At 39.7% G+C, this 21854-nt stretch overlaps 1 protein-coding gene across 5 annotated transcripts in view; it reads right to left on the reverse strand.

Moving 5' to 3' along the window:
- Positions 1 to 21854, reverse strand: part of RSPO2 (R-spondin 2) — a 111032-nt gene that overhangs the window by 55999 nt on the left and 33179 nt on the right. For 3 of the 5 annotated variants that reach the window (XM_068933125.1, XM_068933127.1, XM_068933126.1), the window contains one exon: positions 1316 to 1504. In XM_068933125.1, the coding sequence (XP_068789226.1) occupies positions 1316 to 1504 (189 nt within the window). Of the gene's footprint in view, positions 1 to 1315; positions 1505 to 9113; positions 9279 to 19558; positions 19618 to 21854 lie in introns of those variants that run through there. The other 2 variants (XM_068933128.1, XM_009674671.2) reach the window with 2 other exon arrangements.

A 21854-nucleotide genomic window follows, 5' to 3' on the forward strand; every position in this document is an offset into this window, starting at 1 on the left:
CAGCTTTGAAAGGTTTAAAGTGGACAAGCTGCTGAATTCATAACTGTGTTATGAAAACTAAGGCCAAGATCCCCAAGTACTTTACAAAAGGGATATATATAAACTATATATTAGTCTCATTTCATTTTTCATCAAAATCTAGCCACCTGGTATGTATTAGGCAGCGCTCAGCAACATTACATAACAGTTGGGAACACAAAGTGAAGACTCTCATATCCACTGAAACTGTACAGGGAATTTAGAAAAACAGGCGGGATGTCATTACATGAGTTGGAACCTGGCCAGAGCATTGGAGTTAATGCTCTTATTCCAGTGAAAAGTGCCACAGAGTGACCTCATATGGATATCAAGATTATATGTCATCTGAAAGACAGCACCCACTTCCTCACAACACAGTGCATCCCAGTGACGTTCTGCAGTACTGTGGAGGATGAGTGCCATACATTTAATCAACATTTGACTATTTCACGAAGCAAAACAAGATATTTCTCATTTCAGGTTCTTATGTTTGGCGACCTAACTCAGGTTAGACTATGAAACATGACAAAATCATAAATAGGAATTAGAGGTAGTAGCAATGATTAATAATCCATACAGGTAATACCTCATGTGTGAGCATATCGAAAAAGCCATACAAATAGTCACAACTGGCTGATACAGATGATGGTGAAATAATGTGTAGATACACTGGAGCACTCATTGATTTAAAAAGTTGTGCTTTTAGGTACAAACATGCAAAAAAAAAATCTTGTTGCACATTAGCAGATTGTAAATTTCCATATAAAATGTACTGTTAAAAACAAACAAACAGTCTTTCACTTTTAATACTACATCTGTTTTATTAAAATAGCAACACATACTAAAACAGGTCTGGTGTGAGGTGTCTGGTCACATGACATTTGTGTGGGAAGAAAGGGGACAGGACACGTCTGCTCTGCCCACCCGTGTATAAGGACATACACTAAACTAGTAGCTGCACGAGGCATTGTTAAATTAACACTTAACCCTTTTTAATTTCATGTAATGGGAATTTGTTTGTTAAAACTAGGAATATCTGTCTAAATCCTCATTTTTTCCTAAGTTACCCTTCTAACTAAAATAACAACAATAATACTAAACTAAGTCAATACACTATTTGACTTGTTCAGTGTTGCACATCTTGGTTTTAGCTTGGATGTTCTTTAGCAAAGAAGTTTTATGACTATCCTGAGACATCTGTAGAAATATCATTATGTTCTGCAATATATCATCTTAGAAATGGAGCGTGAATTATGGCTTTTCTACAAAAGTGAATGTAAACTTTAAAAAGACTCACTTGAACATCTGTTCATATCTGGCGTTCGGAGTCCATAGTACCCTGATGGGCAGGAATGTAAGCATTCACCATATTGCCTCATTCCTTCTCTTCGTAGGAAGAAGAATAACTTATGTTGGCATCTGATGCACCCATTATCCTTTGAACAAGATAAACAGCCTTTGCAAATTGGATTTGGTCCATAGCTAGCTGCAAAATAAGAAGATAAATCACATTTTAAGATCATTTCAAAAGTTTTTTTGGCTGGAGGTCCTCTTCCCTCTGAAATCTTACTTATCCACTTCACAGTTACAGGTAGTTTTGAAAGGAAGGCTCTGAAAGCGCGCTCATTCTAACACATCTGCACTGGCCAGGGAATAAATAGAAATGCAATCTCTTTGTTTTTTTTAACTAATATGTGGTGCCACTTAATGATAAAATGAAATGGCGCCACTGCTTTCATAAAGGTACAGGCAATGGAGATCAAGGTGAATAAAGTTCACTAGCATAACATAAGTAAAACCCAGGTGCTAAATTCTAGCTTGAAGCTAAGCACATAAGCCTACAACAGCAGCAAAACATAAACATAACATCAGCACCCTAGTATATGCACCTGAAATGCCATTGCGATGAAAATCCAGAAACCACACTAATGCAACTTTGAAATAAAAAATTACAACACACTTGGATACATTTATATGCCTTGTGAACAGAGAGCTAGTAAGAGCACTGAACTCACTCTGCAAAACTGGGGCAGAAGGAGCAACGGCCGCTCTTACTGTGGCACCTGTGCTGCCCCCTACCTTTTAGGGTACTAGAGTGGCTGCCTCCGCGCAGTTGCTTCTTAGTCTTTCTAATGGGAATGTCAAGGCTGTTATTTCCAACTGGAGAGAAGCAGCTTTTAGCTTCTAAGAGTTTTTATCTGCAAGTTTCTATCCAAAACGGGCCTGACCGCCCCCCTGCCCCGACATTACCAAAGAGACATTTCAAGCAGATTACCATTTTAGGTCACCAGCTGCTGGGGCTTCAACTACGTTATACTCTCCTTTTCCGAGTTGAATGATACTGCAACACAAACCCGAACTGCATTCTGCTCTTAGGGGCTCTCGCTACCCTGCCTCTCTCCAGAGTCACACAACTCCCCCCTGCCCGCATGTGCCATCAACTCTTTCTCAGGTGCTGAGGTTAGCAGAGGGAGGATGGCTCAAGAGGCTTCTGAAACCAGAATAACTTAACACATCTCTTTTAAATATTAAATTGGCCGCAGGGCTTTACTGAAGTTTGCTAGTTCAAACCTGGTTTACCAGAAGCAAAAAGAAACATTATGCAGGAAAGCGTCTTCTTTGGGGTGTCAAAAGCTTTTCAATAGCAGTAGCTCTGATGGCAGCTTGCCAGGAGGACAAGGACCATGTTCAACTGTTATATTTTCAAACAATTAAAATGATCCATACTCTACTTTGGTACTTTTAGCTAACATGAATGCTTAATAGGGAACGTTCCGTGGCTGACTTCACTAGCAGAACCGGGAAAAGAAAAAAGAAAAAACCCACCGACCTCTGGAACCAGTAGCTGATAAGCTTTACTCTCACCTTCACACATCTGCACGCCACATTCTCACTCCCTCGCTGCTTCCGTCCCCCATGCATGCCTCAGCAAGTTTTGCACGATAGCATTCAACTTTCTTGTACAAAGTAATTCTAGTGGGTGGCAGGCCGGACAAGGAGCCAAGAGATCTGGTGTGCAACAGCTCAGCCAAAGGGACCTGCACAAGTGCTGGAGTCCCTGGACACTGGGCTCACATGCTGGGAAGATTCTCCTGACATGAACAGCATCCAGACCTTCTGTAGTATATGCACTATTCTCCAGCCCTGTTAACCCCTTTGTAATAACATTCCCTACCAGATCAGCTGCCCTAAACCCCTGAACCAGTGCTCATCTCCTGGTATACCCAATATCTTGGGCACAGCTTTCCTTACAGTTCAGATAAGAAACAGCCACAATCCACATCTTCAAAGACGTACAAGAAGGGAAATAAACAGACGATGAGCTAGGCCTGAACACATCCCTCATCTCACCGTCAGCAGGGGTCGCATATCTATAACCACATCAAATATTATGTGACAGTGTACTCCAAAACAATTGTTGCTTAACCCATGGTGGGCAGTTTTGTAGACCTCTAAGTCCCCTTTCAGTCTCCATGCATCTCCCTCTTACCTCCAACTCGTTCAAGGTTCCCCAAAGACCCCTATATTTTAACAAAAGAATTAAAGGGAACAAAGCAAAAGGCAAGCTGCAAGATGCTTCAGTTTATTCACTGCTTGTGCTTTTTGGAGTTCAGATCAGCTGAAGTTAGGATCCCATATCCAGCATGTTGTTTCTTCCCTGAATCAAGGGTGTTTTTTTCTTCTTTCTTTCTCTTGAGCAGCTACAGAACACTACTGTTAAATAACACAGCTCTGCAGCCCACCCCAAGTTTCAGCCTTGACTATCCACACGGTCTGGATACAAGTCCTACACTCTATTCTGCAGTGAACTAACTCCCTCCAAAAAGTGACCCGTATATGTTTCTGGGTGCAGTCTGCTGCAGGGGCTCCAAGCAGGCAGCACGAACAAGGCTGCACCACTCTGCGCTATGCAGTCCTTCAATCTTTTTCTAACAGCCTTGAGTAGGATCCCTCAAAGACTCCCACTTACACTCATGCACATCCTCCAACATCAACAGCTGTCGTAAAATACACTATCCAAGCAGGCTTTACCCAACCCTTGCATTACTTCAGAAGCTTTCAATAGAGATAAAAATATTATGATTATGACCTAGGGCAACCCTCCAGGGCCTAGAAGAAACGCAGGGCCAATTGCTGCATAGCATGGCCACTCTGACGGAAAGGGTACTGCTTTCAGTAGTGTGGCCTGGGGACCACGGATTACCCTCTGGAACAGATACATTAGTAGTATCCACATAGGTCTCAGTCTTTCTCCCCTCCTTTACCCACACTAAGAAAAAAAAAAAAAAATCAGACTTCTCAGCTACAGAATATGCCTCTCAGTTCAACTCTACTGTCCAACTTTTTTCCAACACTATCCACATTACTCTCCTAAAGTACCTCTTTTTTCTATTTCTGGTCAGATGTCTGTTAATAAGCCCTCTTTCTGCAGCCATATTTAATTATGCTGATTTCCATGGCCTTCAGCTATAACTCTATCCTAAAAACATTTTCATATGAAATGGAGCTAACAGCATATAACGATCTTCCATTACCCTCCGTTGTCCTTTGTTTAGGAGATGGAGATCGCAGCTTATAGTCAGCACAAGATATACGCAAGAGTTCAATAATACAGTAATTTTGTAAATGGTATATATTTATCTCAAAAGTGTAACTTTCAAATAGATTCCCCAAATCATCACATATAGACCCTCCCTTACTTTGAGTGACCCTAACAAATCACTTGTAATTTCTGGGCCTGCATTTTTTCTCTCATAGGAATGCTATGAGATTCAGTTCACTAATGCTTACAAACTGCTCTGAAACCCTCAGATGGGAAGCGTTATAGACATGATAAGTCTATTGCTACTTCAATGACTGATTATTAAACTGTGACCTATCAACTTTGGGTAACACATCGAGGTCAAGATGGTCACATACTTGATGGTCACAGAAATGACTTACTTTCTTGCTCTCCTAGTTACCAGGTTATAATAAAACAACTAAAAATGCGTAAGATTTTTTTCTTCTCTTTCTTTACTACATTAGGCAAAAAGCCATCATAGAATTAGAGGTAAGGAGAGAGAGCTTGATCTGCATTCTGTAGTGCAGTAAGTAAAATTCATGAAAGAACCTGAAAATTACTGTGTTGTTGAGGTACCAAACTGATCAATTTCCCAGTATTTTGCATACAGTAAGTATATGTCACAGAATTTGTATTCTTCCATATTTGCTGTTGCTTTCATTTTTGGCAGAGCTATATGGGAAGTATACTGACGTCTACCGCATCCTTTCTGTCACTTCAACGTGTCACAAAACAGGAAAAAAACACAATATGCTCCATACCTAAATTACGTGGACACGGAACACGTTCTTTATTGAACTGAAATGTTGTGGCACTATTTTCAGTGTCACATTGGCATGCAGTCTTGAAGATATCAACTTAACTTTCTTTCTTTGTCCCTATATACACAGGCTATAATCAAATCCTACAAAGTCTATCCCCCCATCACCTCTTTCTCCATGTTGGTTTCTTAACGCAACAAATGCAATATATCGTTATCACATACAGCTTTTCAATTCTCATCTAATTGTTCTTTGAATAAGGAAGTGAAAAGCCTCTCTACATTGAGCAGAAAAATCTGAACTCTTCCTTTCAAATTCCTTCATAATCTCTTTTTTTCCCCTTCCGTATTAGGCTGCAAGAGAAAATAACATGGTTCCAAGCTGTCAAACATCTGTTGTTACCACTTGCATCATGCACAATTATACACACATAAATCACACTACTGTCTCAGTTCTCACTTATCTATTTCCACTCCACCTATCATGCCTGGAATACCCTCCTCGACTTTGTGTGCCAGGCAGCCAGGTTTTCTCCATTCGGCTCCCTCAGGAAAACTCACTCCTTACACGAGGCCCACAAATGTTAACCAGTGTCAGAATGCTGCTGTTGTCACATCATAAAACTAAAAACGCACACATGCTCCAAGTTAGCACCATCCTCTGGGTCTCAGAGTGCATTATTGCCCTGGCTGTCTGTTAAGATTGTAAGCTCCTTGCAGCAGCAGCACTGTATAGCTACACAAGTATGTATGCGGGTGCAAACGCCTCAGGCATGCACACACCTCTATACAGATGATTATTTCCTATACCTTCTGCTTGCTGCTTCTACAACTATATCCTAGAGCATCTCTATGCATAAAGAAAAAGCATTTACCGACTTAATTCCCTACGTTGATTTTTTTATTTTAAAACTGGGATTAAATATGGCAAGTTAAAAAAGGTTACTCGAGAACACAGACTAGTACCCAAATACTGAATGAAACACTCCTGAACTCTAAGGGTGTTCAAAGTTTCATGGTTTGGATCCATATCAAGTAAAAAAAAAAGCCAGTTAACTACTTTAACTCTTCCCTGCATCAAACATATTAAAAACGCTTCAGCAATATGGCTTAAAGTAAATTGTTAGGATCATTTGAAATCACAAGAGAATCAACAGTACAAAATGAGTCGACTCTGTTCCCCACAATAACATAAGTTGTTCTGCGAGTAAAAGAACTAACAGCATCTAATTTCCTATGGATTTTACTGTCTTACAGTCCACTTCAGAAAAACCACTATAAATCTGTCTTTCTTGTATACCCACCTGCTAGCTGTCAAAAACGTCTTTAGAATCTGGTGTTGCATTACAGTCCACTACAATAACTTGGTATTTTGGCATTTCTGTAGAAACTGTGTTGAAATTGAAGAATGGAATCAAAAAACTCTTTGAGAAAGAGCCTGGGCTTGGCAGAGAAAGCAAGTGACAGAAAATATTGTTACCTAAAAATCATTTCTTTAGAAGACCACACCGAAATGCCCACTATCACTGCCTGTTCATTGTGTCTCTATTCGTCCGTCTTTGCTTTTGGTCTTTTGAACTCTCTGAAGTCAGAAACTGGGCTTATTGGTACAAGGACCAGCTTAATGGGAACAGGGATTGCAGCTACATAAATGCCGGTAACTGGATTTTAGTTTAGATCTAGCAGAAATGTCTCCAAGACACTCACTCACCAATATAAACATGAGGTGTACAGAAGATACTCAAAGGACTAAAAGACCACTGCAAGCAGCTGCACTTACTGCAGAGGAGAGCAGATTTCATAATCCTGAATTTAACTGATGGTATCAATATAAAAATATCCAATACATATTTAATTTAATCAATTTAATTAAAATAAACTAAAGTGCAGTCACATTTAGCATAAGTCTTCAGGGTACAAAAGAATGGAACAAAGAATACAACAGCCACACACACACATCAGTATTACATAATATACCAACATGGTCATGCTATAAGACTGCAAAGTCATTACAGTTAGAAATCATCTGATGGACTATGACTAGGCGCTGGCCAAGAAAAACACATACTTCTTACTAGAACTGTGCAAAAGCAAGCTTTGGACAGAAAACTTCAGTTAAAAAAAAAAACAAATTAAAATGCAGAAAAGTTTTGACTAGCTATTCCAGCTATTGTCTGGAATTAACTGAATTAAGAAATTCAAGGTCAAGGAGGACTTTTGTGCTTAATTAGTCCAATACCCTATATAAAGAAGCCACAGAACTTGAGCTTTACTAAAACATATCATTTACAAACCATTCAATCTTGATTTTAAAATTGTCAGCAGTAAGGAAACCACCACAACCTTTGTTAAGATATCACAGGGGCTAATCACTCTCACTGTTGAAAATCTGCAATGGAATTTTGAACTTCTAATAGTAACCACTGGACCGTTTTATAACTTTATCTGCCAGATTTTAACAGTTTTTCAATGGTTTTTCCCCAATGCAGACACTGTGATCAGGTCAACCCTTCGCCTTCTCACGGGTAAGGTAAACAGAGCAAGATTCCAGAATGTCTCACCGCAAGGCAAAGTATCCAAACCTTTGATCAAATCCTTACCATTTTATCAATAGACTTATGGAGAGCAAAAAAAGAGCTCAGCAATGGAAAAGGGATGGTACCAGTGCCAAATACAGAAGCAATATAACCTCTCTAATATTCCTAGATATTAGTCTCTTGAAATACTCATGTGCTATATATAAGTTCTTTTGACCACAGAGACACAGCTTCCCAAGTATCATACAGGTCTGTTTAAGAAGCCAGCCATTTTGTTCTCCAGCGCGTTTTGAGTTATGCAGGAGATCGCCCAGTGTCATCTTTCTCAGGATACTAATCCTTAAATATATAAGATCATTTTTTCCCAAGCTATCAACAACTCGGAGAACTCTCATGTTCAAGAAAGCGCCACTCTTCCTCGGTAGGTAGACTAACCGTGGGGTAACATTTCACTTTGATGAGGTTTACACCAGACCATTGAATTTATACTCTTACGTGAACAATTTTGGCCGGCTTATTATGATGAAACCATTTCTTTACTTCCTTTGGAGAGAGGTCTCAATTACATTTTCAGTATCATAACTGTATGCTTAAGATGCTGTCATTTGTCATCTCTTTTCACTCTTTTGGTTTTGATTTAATGTCATTCTGACTATTCTAGTTTAGGCCTCACAAGATTCGTCTTCATTATATATACATTCCACAGAAAGTGGAATAAAATTCCACTAAATCAAAGTATTCTACTTTTACCACATGGCTACCCAGCTCATTACTTCCAGAATTTTCTGTACTGTTTTCTCCCTACCAGAGTAGTAGGAAGAATCACTGACAAGATTGGTTAGATATTACTCTCCTTCAGCACCTACACAAGTTTCAATAAGTCATCTATGTGTTGGGAGATAGTCTACAATATTTAGCACCTACAGGCATCATCGGTGCTGGATACTAACTTCCAAATTCATAAGCCTACATGTCAATAGCGTGACATTCCATGTTTTTTTTCATGAGGTCTTGGGTGCTTAGATATTTTAAGGACATTCCTGATTTTCTTTTTTTTCAGGCTGGACTGAACTGCCATCCACAGAGGTATCTCAGCCATCTTTCTTCATTTAACCATCTGGATCTTTTAAAAAACATCACTCATGGTTTACCTCTTAAGTAACTGCTACCAACTGGAAGTGTTTCACTCTCCTAGTTCTCTTCTGCCTGTTATTTCTGGCCTACTGACCCTCACCTGCCTTCAACCCTCCTGAATGCTGCTTCATGCTTCTGATGCTGGTGTGAATTGTCTTCCACAATTTTCTTCTGTTCATTTCCTTGGGGGACAATTCCTCTCCCCGTAGAAATGGGGTGGCAGAGCTTCCTCACTCTGGCTGCTCAGAACTCTTTAATTTCCCCAGTGGCTACAGTTGTCCTTCCAATTCAGAAATCCAGCAGAGTCGATTTACATTTCATGCTCAGGAAGTCCTTTTTGGCTGCAGGACAGAAAAAATATGGACCACCTATGACAGGTCACAGCCACCACTTCATCACTAGCCATCCTAAAATCAAGTACAGAAATGGATACAGAAAGGAAAGTCTGCCATTCCCTGTTCAAATTCCACAGGAAATATTAGCTTTTACTGCTATTTGCTTGTGTTCACAAATTCATCAGTTTCACTTTTATTTTAGGTCTTCCTGCACTCCCTGACAGGGAGTAACTGAAAGCTCATACTTGAAACATTGGGGATAATAAAAGGCCCAAGCACTACAGTCATAAGGTGCTTGCAAATATTAGAATAGAATAAAAATTAAAAAAAAAAAAAACAATAAAATAATCCTGTTCAGAAAAACAAGCCTTATCAACCAATGAACCACAAATATCATTCACAGTTCATCTACCTCTAAGCCTAGATCCCCTCAAAAACTTTTATTTGGCGTTCAAAAGTCATACATGATTCGCCTTCATGTCCACGTTGCCAATCCCATTTCTAAGTTCTAAATTACAGGCCATTACGCTTCAGCTATAGTACTACTAGGCAAGAAATAACACGAACTAATCCTACCCTGGACCAGCCATTTGCTTTAATTTATTCAAGTTGTCGATTTGTAAAGTGGCTGCTTCAGTCGTCTTCATGCTGAGAACAGCCCCTGTAAGATGACCTCTTTTTCATCTTACGGGTTGCCAGAACGATGCCTGTTTAGGAACCCTGTAGTCTAGCATTATGGAAACATGGCCAATACGTGTCCATCTCTGTACTGTTTGCACAGCTGTGGGCAGTTTTGCCTGCTCCAAATTTCAAAATTCTCTATCTTATCTGAGCTCTTCAGTCTCTGCAGAGGTATCCACAGCGTAAGCTGTTTAACATCTGTAAGGTGGATTTATGATTTAGGATACTTCATTAACCCCAGGTAATTTGATTACATGCTCCCTCAAAAACATATAGCACCTTCAAAAAAACTCCAAAAACAAAAAACAAGAGAATTTTTAACACACGATACATTGGGAGGATAACTTGCCTTCTGATTTCTGTTATTTAAATTTTGCTTTAATTACACGCTTAGTTTTCTACAGTTCTATAGACTAAAATGTAAAAATCCCCTAAAGCCATTAAAAAAAGAAGAAAATAATCACAGCCCTCCTGAAGACAGCTAAGTGAGAATGCATACACTCTCATCTATAGGATGCCTTTTATTTCACAGGTGAGGGTTTTAAATTGTAGACTGAAGCTAAAGCAGATAATGTGTCCTGAGGTGAATTCAGTGCTGATGGCCTGAGAGGTGCACCTAAAGCACGCCTCAGCCAGGCTCCTCTGATAAGTGTTGGCTTATCAGCTTACTGGGAGGTAACTGCATAGGCTACTCAGCACTGGGAGCTCTGCTAATGCAAAGAGGCTACATTAAAGCATCTAGAGCAAGAATTAGCAAGTTTTCAAAACTAATTGTATGTCCTTCCAAACAGGCTTTTAAAAATCACGTTCTTCAGCTAAGGCACCCAGCTTTCACCTACATTTCCTAACAGTACTTTTTCTGGGCTTCATATGTAGGGAAAGGGAGGCAGGAAAGGTAATACACGACAGCCCCACAGCCCCCAGTTTATTTAGAGTGGAGAGTTTATTTGCCTTCCTTTGGAAAAAAAAAAAAAAATCGCATTCGGAAGTACAATGACATGCTCAAACACAGGCTGCTAGTTCAATTTCTAATACAGAAGAAATAGCCACATTCCTTTCAGAGAGATGTATCATATCTTGGACCAACTCTGTTTATAACATCAACCTGGACGCTACAAAGATATAAATGAAAAACAAACACTCATTTACTTTCCTCATGATCCTGCGCTGGTGGGAGAGGTCTGGTCCAGGAGATTTCATGAGGCGATGTACTTCTTCCACCTCTCAGGTGGTTAAACTTCACATGGTCACCAGCAGACCTCCCGTCTTCAGAGTCCCATGCTATTTCCCATTCCTAAGTGTACCAGCTGTCACAGCCTATTTCTTAATTACAGAAACGCACAGAAAAGGATGCAAACACCAAGTTGTCATTAGCTATATTTATCTGTTCCCCCTGTATATAACCTATGTGCCACTGTCTGACAGCACGTTCAACGGGAAACTTCATCCAGCATGTTGATGCTGCAAATCAACATCTGGGACACAAATCCTATTGGAACAAAGTCCTAGGCATTTAAACAAATTCATTTTTGTCCAAGTCTTTTAATATCTAGAGTATTTTAGCTTGCTGCTGTGAATAAGATTCATCTCTAGCGTGCAGGTGAATAAACAGAGATTTAATTTTTTCCCCTTTGATGGTTTGTTTACTTTGTCTTTTATTGTAAGTTATAACTTTTCCAAGCGCTGAAAACTGCAGGGATCCAAAGTAGAGGCATTCCAACAAAAACACAGTTCCAAACCCAGATCCACCCAAACTGCTTAAGACAAAACATTGTTGGAAGCATTAAAGCTAAAGAGGTGAAGATCCAGAATGCTCTGCTTAAGAAACAGAGTACAATGACATACAAGCAGACTTTATCTTTGATGCATGATATTCCACTACTGCATTTCATACTTTTATTCAACAATTCCTAAAAATGTAGAAAAGATCATGGAAAAGAAAAAAGTATTTAGAGGAAGAGCTCAAGCCTTTCTTTTCACTTCCTGGAAGATGTAATTCAACCTACTTTGCAAGGGATAGATACCAAATCTGGACTCTGAAGCTAGATAACACATACAACCATTACAATAGAAATAAGCAAATGCAAGTGTTACATGGTTATTTGCATTACGTTAGGCACCACTAAACTAATGACTGTATGCTTAACGATTGTTTACTATCACATTTTTATTGTAGAAGTGTACAACCGGAAGTGGCATGTAAAGGAAATACCATACACAAACAAACACTTGACTGTGGATTGTAGATCTATAACAGTGAAAAACATACTTTATTTCTGCAGTACATATAGCAGTGAACACACTGCTTAGTGTTTCATAAACACCAAACTTCTGAAAAGTTGAACAGGATATTAGTGTAGCTTTTTGCCTTTTTTTTTTCCTGCAGAGATCATTAACAAAGTGAAAGGTTCAGAGAGAGGTGTCATCTAAGAATGCATTAGGTTTTGATAGCTGGGAATAGTCTTCAAGATTTAATGGCTTCAGATCTAAGGAGCTAAGCAGGAAACTTTAAAAACCACAGGTAAGGTTACATTCACAATAGCATAAATTCCTGCAGCAGTAGTGTTGTACGGGTCCTTGCACTGAGCAAAAAGCAGTTACTAGCAGAGCTTCTCTGGGAGTCTATACAAGCAGATTTGCCAGATGTCCAAGTCTGATGAAGGCAACCTGGTTTCAGGTTGGGCATTAGATTGAGAACGAAGCCTGGACCACAGAAAGGTAAAACAGCTCCACACAGTATTGCAGGGGACTGGGCTGATACTGCCCAGGTACATATGATGAGACTGTAGAGACAAGCATTTGGGTACTGTGTAGACTTAGTGTTGCATTGCCTCAAGTCACAGCTGCTGACAGAAATCAGTTACTGATTATTTTTGGGCTAGGAAACCCAATAACAAGCTCCTGGTTTGTGTGTTTATGCTGAACCCATTCCAACTCCATACTGAAGCACTAGGAAGACAAAGGGAAGGTATCTTTTTTCCCTTTGCCCATTTTCACAGAAAGCAAATTCAAAGCTAGATGGAAGTTGTGATTGTTCCAACAGATACCCAATTTCATTAAGTCCAGGACTCCAAGTTGCATTACAAACCTCCTGAAAAGGCAAAGGAAGACACAGTCATTTCAAAACCCAACTAAAGTGCCAAACAACCTGGTTTGATCTCACAGCTGACCCTGCTTGAGCAGGAGGTTGGAGCAGAGTCCTCCTGAGGCCCCTTTCAATCTGAATTATCCTGTGATCCTATCTATCACCTGCATGTGAGGTATCATATCCTATTTCCTGCTTAAAAGCAAGAAGCTTCAGCTACATGAAATGCTGCATAGTTTAATGGAGGAGGAACTGAGGAACAGGTAACAAAGTACAAGAGGATATGGAGGATTTTCTGGATCTCCAGATGTGCGCAATATCACAGGAGATCCCATAGAGGGAGATCCTGTAGAGGGAAGCAGCAAATATCAGGGAATGAAATGGAAACAAAGGAGATCAGAAATGTGTTGTAATTACAAATATGAGAGCCTAAAAGATACGCTCGTAGCTGGAAGTATCAGAACTCTTCCCAGAACTAAGTGAGACATCTTAAGAGAAAAATTTGCTAAAGCTCACCAGAGAAGACCTACAGGTAATAATGCAGCTCAGCACAAACCAGACGAATTTCAGAAAAGCACAAGATAACATGTGCCATTGGCTAAAAAGCCCAGGAAGTCCCCTTTACAGACTCCTTTACGTTCAAAAGAGCCAGGAGAACAAAGGACAGTCAGACACCAGACACCTCCTGCCACCCTAGGAGAAGAGGGCCTCTCTACATGGACAAGCTACTCATCCTGACTGACATTCTCACAGATGTTTCATCATCTGTACTCCTAAAATAAGAATTTGGAGACAGATACATGCTTTGTATCCCTAGAGACTAAGAAGAAGGGGCTCTGTGATTCAAATGTTAAAAACAACTGTTCCACCGAGCTAGAACGGCTTCTGAGTGGTGATAGGGACAGCATTCTACATCAGACAGTTGCTGTTCACAGTCACACAGACAGGGAAGTATACAGAAGTACAGCAACTCAAAGGTCTATGAAGTTCTCATTCACCAAACTAAAAAGTTAGTAGTGGTGAACTTCAAGCTCGCCAAACAGACCAGGACCAGCCATGAGAAAAAGAAAAATGGCATCCTAGGAAACCACTGCCATCGAAACAATCTGCTAAATATCTGATATGAGCATTAACAAAACTTTATATCTAGAGTTTCTTATGAAAAGAAAAAGAATTCTTAGCACAAAGGGCAGTATCCTTATTAGATTAGACACAAAGCAGGTAACTGCTGATGAAAAAATCAGCAGTTGACGATGTATCTGCGATTCTTGGTCTTGCTACATTTCCATTGTACAAATACGGCATAGCACAAGCCAGAACTTTGATTACTTGAAACTCTGAACGCACCAGTTTTGTGAAGCCTAAATTACTTATTGCCCTAATTGACTGGAAATGAAAATTAGATATTGGGAAGAGTTAAGACTAAAACTAGAATTAAAACTAGAATTAAAGCATTTTTAATGTTAGTTTTAATGTTTAAAAGGATGGAAAAAATAAGAAGTAAATAGCAAATAATTTAAGTTAAAATACAGAGATGATTGACAAATCAAAGCAATCCAAAAGGAAAAAAGTGCCTCAAAACAACTCCGCTCCCCCCAAGCCCTCAAATCTCAAAACTCAGTGAATAGAGACCAGAATAATAAAGTATTTTCTAACTCTTAAAATAACAGATAAGGAGAAAGCAAAAGACTGTGACAGTTGCATCCCTTTTCTGTTTGAAATAAAGCAGGATGTATCCACCCATTGTGATAACATAGCTGTAATCAAAATTTTGCCATCCATAAAAAGGAAACTATGTAAGACCGCTTGCCAAAGAGAAAAAAAACTTAAACAATCACCGCATATCTGCCACTCAGTCGCCAAATGCACTAAGGGCTTCCCTCTACAATTCATTTCTTTTCAATAAATGTTGGAAAACTGATGGAATCCCAAAGGCCTGGAGGACTGCCAATGTACAGAGCAGGGGACTACAAACCAATCCACCTGACATCAATTTCAGGAAAAAAATAATGGACTGCTGGAATAAATGTTCTAACAACAGAGAAGCAGATTCTAAATATAAATAAATAAATAAATATATATATATATATATAAATAACATGGATACATATGCATATTTAACTTCTGTTAGTAAGCATGATTTTAGATCAAAATAAACCGTTGCTCTCTAAGAGCACAGAATGAAAGAACACTCTGCTGCTAAATTGTAGTTTCATTTCTTCAAATCATCTGACTTAGCACCACATGGAATTTTGATTTTAAAACCCAGCTCACTGCCAAATCTCAAAGCATATACTGTATTGCGAAAGCATCAATGCTTACCAAAAAAAATCTACAAAATATGGAATCTTTTCCTGGAACAATGTGCGGATGACAAAACTTGGTGGGGTAACAAGTCATCAGAAGGAACTTTACTGGTACAGAGTCAGCTCAAGGCGTGACTAAACACAACGCAACAGTTGAACAAAGATAAATACCAACTACCTAGGGAAAGCAAGTCAGGGAGGGTAGGAGGGGAGTCTATCCTGCTGATAATGTATTGAAGTTAGGCTTGAAATAAAACAAGATGCATCCAGCAGGCAATTAAACACGGGAACGTGTCACTTGGAAGAGAGAGGCACGGGTGAGAAAGGAATGGGAAAAGGTTTGCACAGGCCTGAACGCCTTGTTAAGGACACTCTCTCTCTTTAGAGGATATGCTTTCACGCCACTTCCAGGATAAAGTGTTTAGCTCTTGCCCATGCAGACGTCAAGCAATCACTTCAGAATATGTGAACTGTGAGTGTCTCTCACTGTTTGGATTATAAGTGTGCTTTTGAAACAGGAATCCTAATCGTCCTCTACAGACTGAGCTTTGTTCCACATCACAGGGCAATCTTGAAGCTGTATTTCCTTCCAGTTAATCTGAACCGGCCGCAAGTGTGCACCTAACATGCTCCAACACAGAATCACAGAATGCTCGAGATGAGGAAGGGACCTCTAGAGATCATCTAGTCCAGCCTCCCTGCTCAAGCAAGGTCACCTAGAGCACATTACCCAGGACCATGCCCAAATAGCTTTTGATCATCTCCAAGGCTGGAGACTCCACAAACTCTCTGGGCAACCTGTTCCAGTGCTCTGTTACCCTCAAAGTAACAAGCAGCATGTATTCAGTTCACAGGACCAGATTAGAGCTGGCCCAAAGTAAAACCCTGAAACATGTAAAGCACAGGCATCAGGTCCACAGAACTCATTGTTTTTGTTCTACAAATTCACCCTACTGGGTCTCATTTCTTGCTATTGTAGACATACCCAACGAGTCTATCCCGATCCCAGGGAGGACACAAATGCCTGGACTGCCCTCAGCATTATCGTGCCTCTTGAGACACTACTTTAAATCACATATAGTCTCATGCTTCAGAGCTCACTCAGTAACCTGCAAAGGTTACGAGGAAATTTCTACCTCTGACATGCAACTGTCAGATATAATTTCCCAAGAATAAGGGAAAATTACTTTTCTTCCTCTGATCTATCAGAGATTGTCCATAACCAGGGACAAAAAAAATAAGCCAGATCAACACTCATGTCTAGTTTGTGCATGTTCCCCATATACTCAGGGTCAAACTAGTTATCATGCTGAGATAGGTTACATTCAGAAAGGAATTTTCTTCCATCAAATAGGCACAGAATCGCAGCGTGTGGCATCATTTACCTGCTGGGACTGTCTGGGAAATTTTCATTTAGTTAATGTCTTGCCTTTCCAAGGACTCTAAGTATTTTTTGGTTCCTTAGTCTCCGCTGCAGTCTGTGGCATATAGATTAGTCCTCTGAGAATTGAATTGCTTTGCGCCATTTCAAGTCTTTAAACTGCATTCAGGAGATCTCATGTACATGAGTTATGGTACAGTTTGGTGTAAAAAGTAAAAATTCATTTGTAGTTTTCCACTGAGCAAGGAGTGTGCAGTACAGCCTTGGCTCAGCTACTCAGGCTGCTAATTCATATCATGATTACAGTTCTCATTATTAGATTGACTTGAAGTAATTAACTAGGAGAAAGAGAACATATTTTCCCACTGGAGACAGATGATAGGCATTTTCTGTAAAGACTGGCAAAAGCTGTTTAAGAATTTGACTGTTAGAAAAGCCTCTGGAAAGCCTGAAAAGCAGCAAGTAAAGAAAAGCTGCACCATAACTCTCCATAACATAATGTCATGTAACTAGTGTCTTCCATAGACTAGCAGTACTAATCATGTTCTAATATATATCTGTCCATAGTCTCATATATCCACAGTCTGTTTCTAGGACCTCAGGAAGAAAAGTAAACCTTAGCTTCAAGATCGTTCACATAACTATCTGTAAAAAAGAAGCATTGGTGTGGAAGATCTGGGCTCTAATTTGAAAGTAGAAAGGGCTGAGAACAGTGAAATCATTTTGTCGCATATGTGCCTGCAGGCATACATACTGAGACAGAGGGGCTACCTCAAATGATCCCCTAATAAACTTACATAATCCATTTTCTTCACACAGTTATTTCACAGGAAGAAAGCAAAACATTTACTTATCTCTCACTTCATACCTCAGATTTACTTGAGTTTTTAATTGTTCAAGATATTATTAAGAGCTGCAGCTGAAAATCATAATTATACTGTTGCCTCCTCTACCATCAGAGGCAAATTTTTAGAAAGTTAATAACACTTTTACTTTTGTCTCTGAAAAAAATCAGCATTAAACACATGGATACTTAAACTATGTATTGATCCTCTGAACCTTGAGTTATTCAGGCAATCTCTACCAATTTTTTTTTTAAATTTTCTGACATTGTCAAGTGTACAGAAAACAGGTTATCCAACCTGAAGTACAGAAGCATTTAAAAAAATGGAATAAATGATGCAGTTGGAATATTCTCCAAAGTACAGCTCCTCTCTAAAATATGGCTGATAAACAACATTGCGGTGTTCCATACTTGTGCCTCAAGGACTTCCAGAGCAAAGTTTGCTTGAGTTACAAGCTGCACACATGTAACTGTGCATACACACACACACATACATGCGTAAATATTCCCTGCCAAAACCAGGCCTACAAAACAACTAATTAAATCATGACATGGAAGGTGCTTGTGTCTCCCTCAAAGATTTTGCACTAATTATAACCTCTGTTAAACCAATTAAAAATCATGGCCCTCTTGATTAAAGAAAGATGTCAATAAAGAGAGCATTTAGATTAGTAGTGGAAATTTATTTCATTATCCTTTACATGTACAAGCTAGAATATAAAGTCTTTTTTGTCACAAAGCTGGCTTTGCAAAGCCAAAAAAACAACCAAACACCCTGCTACTCCATGAAACAAGTATGATACAGAACGCATGCAAGAGGGTTAAGAAAATAATCTATCCCAGAGAGAAGACTTTATATAAGTTTCTTTACTTTTAAGATTTTTTTACCCAATTTTTTCTTCAAAATTGAATCACCACATGCCTCAGTGTGGTACTATTAACATCTGCCTATACACTAATATTCTCAGCAACTAATATTACATCCATCCAGCTATAATGTAATTCCACATAAGAGGAGGCTCCCAGTCTTACTGTTCTTTTATGCCTAAAAGTTCTGACTTTCATTATAAAGTAAAATCAGGATCTCCTTACAGTCCAGGTCTGCAGAACATGACACAATGGTCCAATTCACCAACAGCATCACCTGCACGAAGGCAGAGGCGGGGGAGCACCAAGCCCTGTATTTGCAGCGCCTGCCAGCACCTCGTGCAGAGCTACGGAGGGTGGCTGTAAACTCCTGCCTTAGCACTACTGCCTCCACACTGGTCATCATGAGCGGCCAGTGACCGTTCATATGTGCTTACGGTCAACCCTTCTTTGCACTTGAGCAGAAGCACTGGACCCTGTCACTCTCGGACCCTTAATTCAGGGCACACAAAACTATGAAGGTGATACTAATTTTGTGGCTATTTTCCTTTAAAAAACGACTTGTCTTATTTCTACCATGTTTACCTTAATGCAAAATGAAACAGATGAGTATCTGACCAAGATAAAAGACAAAGCAGATGATTTAGAATCACCATGGAAAATGCTGGAGAGATAATCACATGTGATTACCAGACTTGCAGATTTCATTGCAGCCAGAGGACTGGATCTTGGAAAGAGCTTCCCCTCTACAAACTTTCTGTAATTCACCAAACAGAAGGAACTGTTTGATGATGCAGTGTAGTCTCGTCAGACTAATGTTCTGGCAAAAAGATATAAAATATCCTGCAAAGAGGGAATGAAAAAGAAGGAAGGGAAGAGGGATATATATCATGCCACCTTCTTATGCCCATTCTCTCCACCTACACTCCTCATATATCCCCATTCCCCATCGAGCCAAAAAACTCAGCATATAGGCCCTTACAATTACTATAACCATCTGATTTTTATAACCTCCCACTTCAAGCATTCATTAACCCCAGACTCACTTGATGCCAAGTCTTCCTTCCTGGAGCACCAAGGCTACGTGTGGAGTCCAGCTAGTAAGCCAGGGAGACATCGTAAATTGGAAGAGCGTGCTGGAGCTACTTAAAGCTGTGGTGAACCAGAGGAAAAAGACCAATTGCACAAAAGATTTAGGAAATGGATATGGGGTGTTAAAATAACCATCAAGAGCATAATTTATGAAATGACATCCAGGGCATGACAAAAATCTAACAATAAAAACATCTATATGAACCAAAATCATCCATCCAGACCTGGTTCTGCACAGACTGACCTATAAAAACAGACCCTAAACAGCTACCCTACACGAATCACTGTACGTTTCCTGACTTCTAGGAGTGCAGCACAGTACAAGAAAGCTGCAGATTTCCCAGTCTTGTCAATGCTCCTCAAATTTCAAAGCTGCCAAATTTTAATTTCTTTTCAGCAATGACCTCACATGCCATACTTTGGCTGGGAACAGATTTTTCTAGCCAGTTATAGCTCCCTTACTCCAAATGGAAATGCTGACAGGTCTCTAACTTCAGAAATATTATCAGGGACCATAACAATACAAGTCTGGTTTAAAACATAACCTGCAACCTGAGAAGTCATTTTTAACACTTTAACATTTTGTGTATTTAACTGATAGGCTACATGTGAAACTTAGAAACTAAAAAAAAATAAAAAATAAAAAAAAAATCCCAGATGCCAAAAATTCACAAATCTCCTAAACAGCAAGCAAGGCTCCCACGCTTTCCACTATGGTCCTTGTTGAAAAGCTGCCTCCTCTGTCAAAAAAAAAAAAAAAAACAAAGAAAAACAATTGTGCCACATACCTCAAGAACAGGTTGTGCAATGCTTAGCTCTGCTTTGTTGCAAGCACTGTAAAACACATCCATTTTAATTTATGTTTTAAAAATAACTCAATAAATATCTGGAGAAACAGACAAAAGGATGCATGAACAAGCTACATTTTGTCTTCATAGCATTATAGTAACTGATTTATCTGCATATATTTCTAATGAGGGAGAACCAATTTCTGATAAAGCTAACTCAAAGAAAAACTCACTCACCTGCGAAATCACCTGGTTACACAAACTCACTCAAACTCAAAATGATCTAGTTGCATATTAGACAGCCATAAACTCTGCCTCATCAAAAAAATAAAACAAAAACACCACAAATGCTTGGCTGTTCAAACAACTATTCCGCCAGTTCCATAACAAATGTGAAAAAGGGATTGATCATTAAAAAAAATACACGAGTGGTTTTTAAGTCATTCCATACTTCTGCAGCGTTAATTGTACAATGATGTTCTGCAAACAGGTTTTTAAAGCATGCTGTTCCCTAACCACATAACTCTTTACCCGAATCTACATCATAATTCAAAATCCTGTGGTATAAAACAGTTCTTTTCCTTTGTAGGAAAGCACAGGACAAGATAATCCCACTTCACAGAAGATCTTACTGGAGCACAGGTGCTCAGAAGCTGGCACTTCCAAGACTTCACAGGTGCTTCAGCCCCTTCCATAATACCTAGTGGCTAAAGAGGAGCTGCTGATGATTGGAAGCAAGGCATGCCTGTCTGACTCCTTTCCACCTTGCCCATCAAGCTCCTGGGCAGCCAAGACCTTTGGGGCCCAGGAATACCCTGGAAAAGCAGCCACCTCAAAGCTCAGGACCAACCAACAGCCTGTGGAGGCTTCAGCCTCCACAGCAGCTTTTCTGGTTAAAAATGCAGCTGCAGGGAAGCCTGTGTTGATGAAGCCCTGCTATCCAGCACTTTCAGATTTTCAGCTCTCGCTCTGCCCTTCTAGGAAGCACTAAGGAGTAGAGCAGGTGAGCTGGCAGGAAAGCAGAAGCAGACACTGAGCACAGACCAGTCTCCTGTGCTGGCCAGAGCCAAGACAGCTCCTCCTGTCAGCCGGAGCCCAGGTTGGTAGAAAGTGCCACTGAAGAACTTTTAAACACTCGACTGGTTTCTCCAGCCACCCAGAGACAGTCCAGGCACGGTTATGCATACAATCACCCTTGACTGGCAATACTTATCTGCACCCCTGTTTCTTTACAACCAACAATATTCCTACTGTTGTATTCAACAGCAATAGGGCCTCCCTGACTTCACTGGAAGGGCAAGGGCTACAAGAGAGTGCCGTTTGCAAATTGCCATGTCAAAATATAAATAATTATTCATTTGAAAAGAGATATATAGTGGAGTATTTCAGAACCAATTTAGCTTTTATCTGCATCCTTTAAACTTGACTTTGTTCTATACCTCTTTTTTTGCTTATCAGCAGA

This window comes from Struthio camelus, chromosome 2 (assembly GCF_040807025.1).
Source record: "Struthio camelus isolate bStrCam1 chromosome 2, bStrCam1.hap1, whole genome shotgun sequence".
In the NCBI taxonomy this organism is placed as follows: domain Eukaryota; kingdom Metazoa; phylum Chordata; class Aves; order Struthioniformes; family Struthionidae; genus Struthio; species Struthio camelus.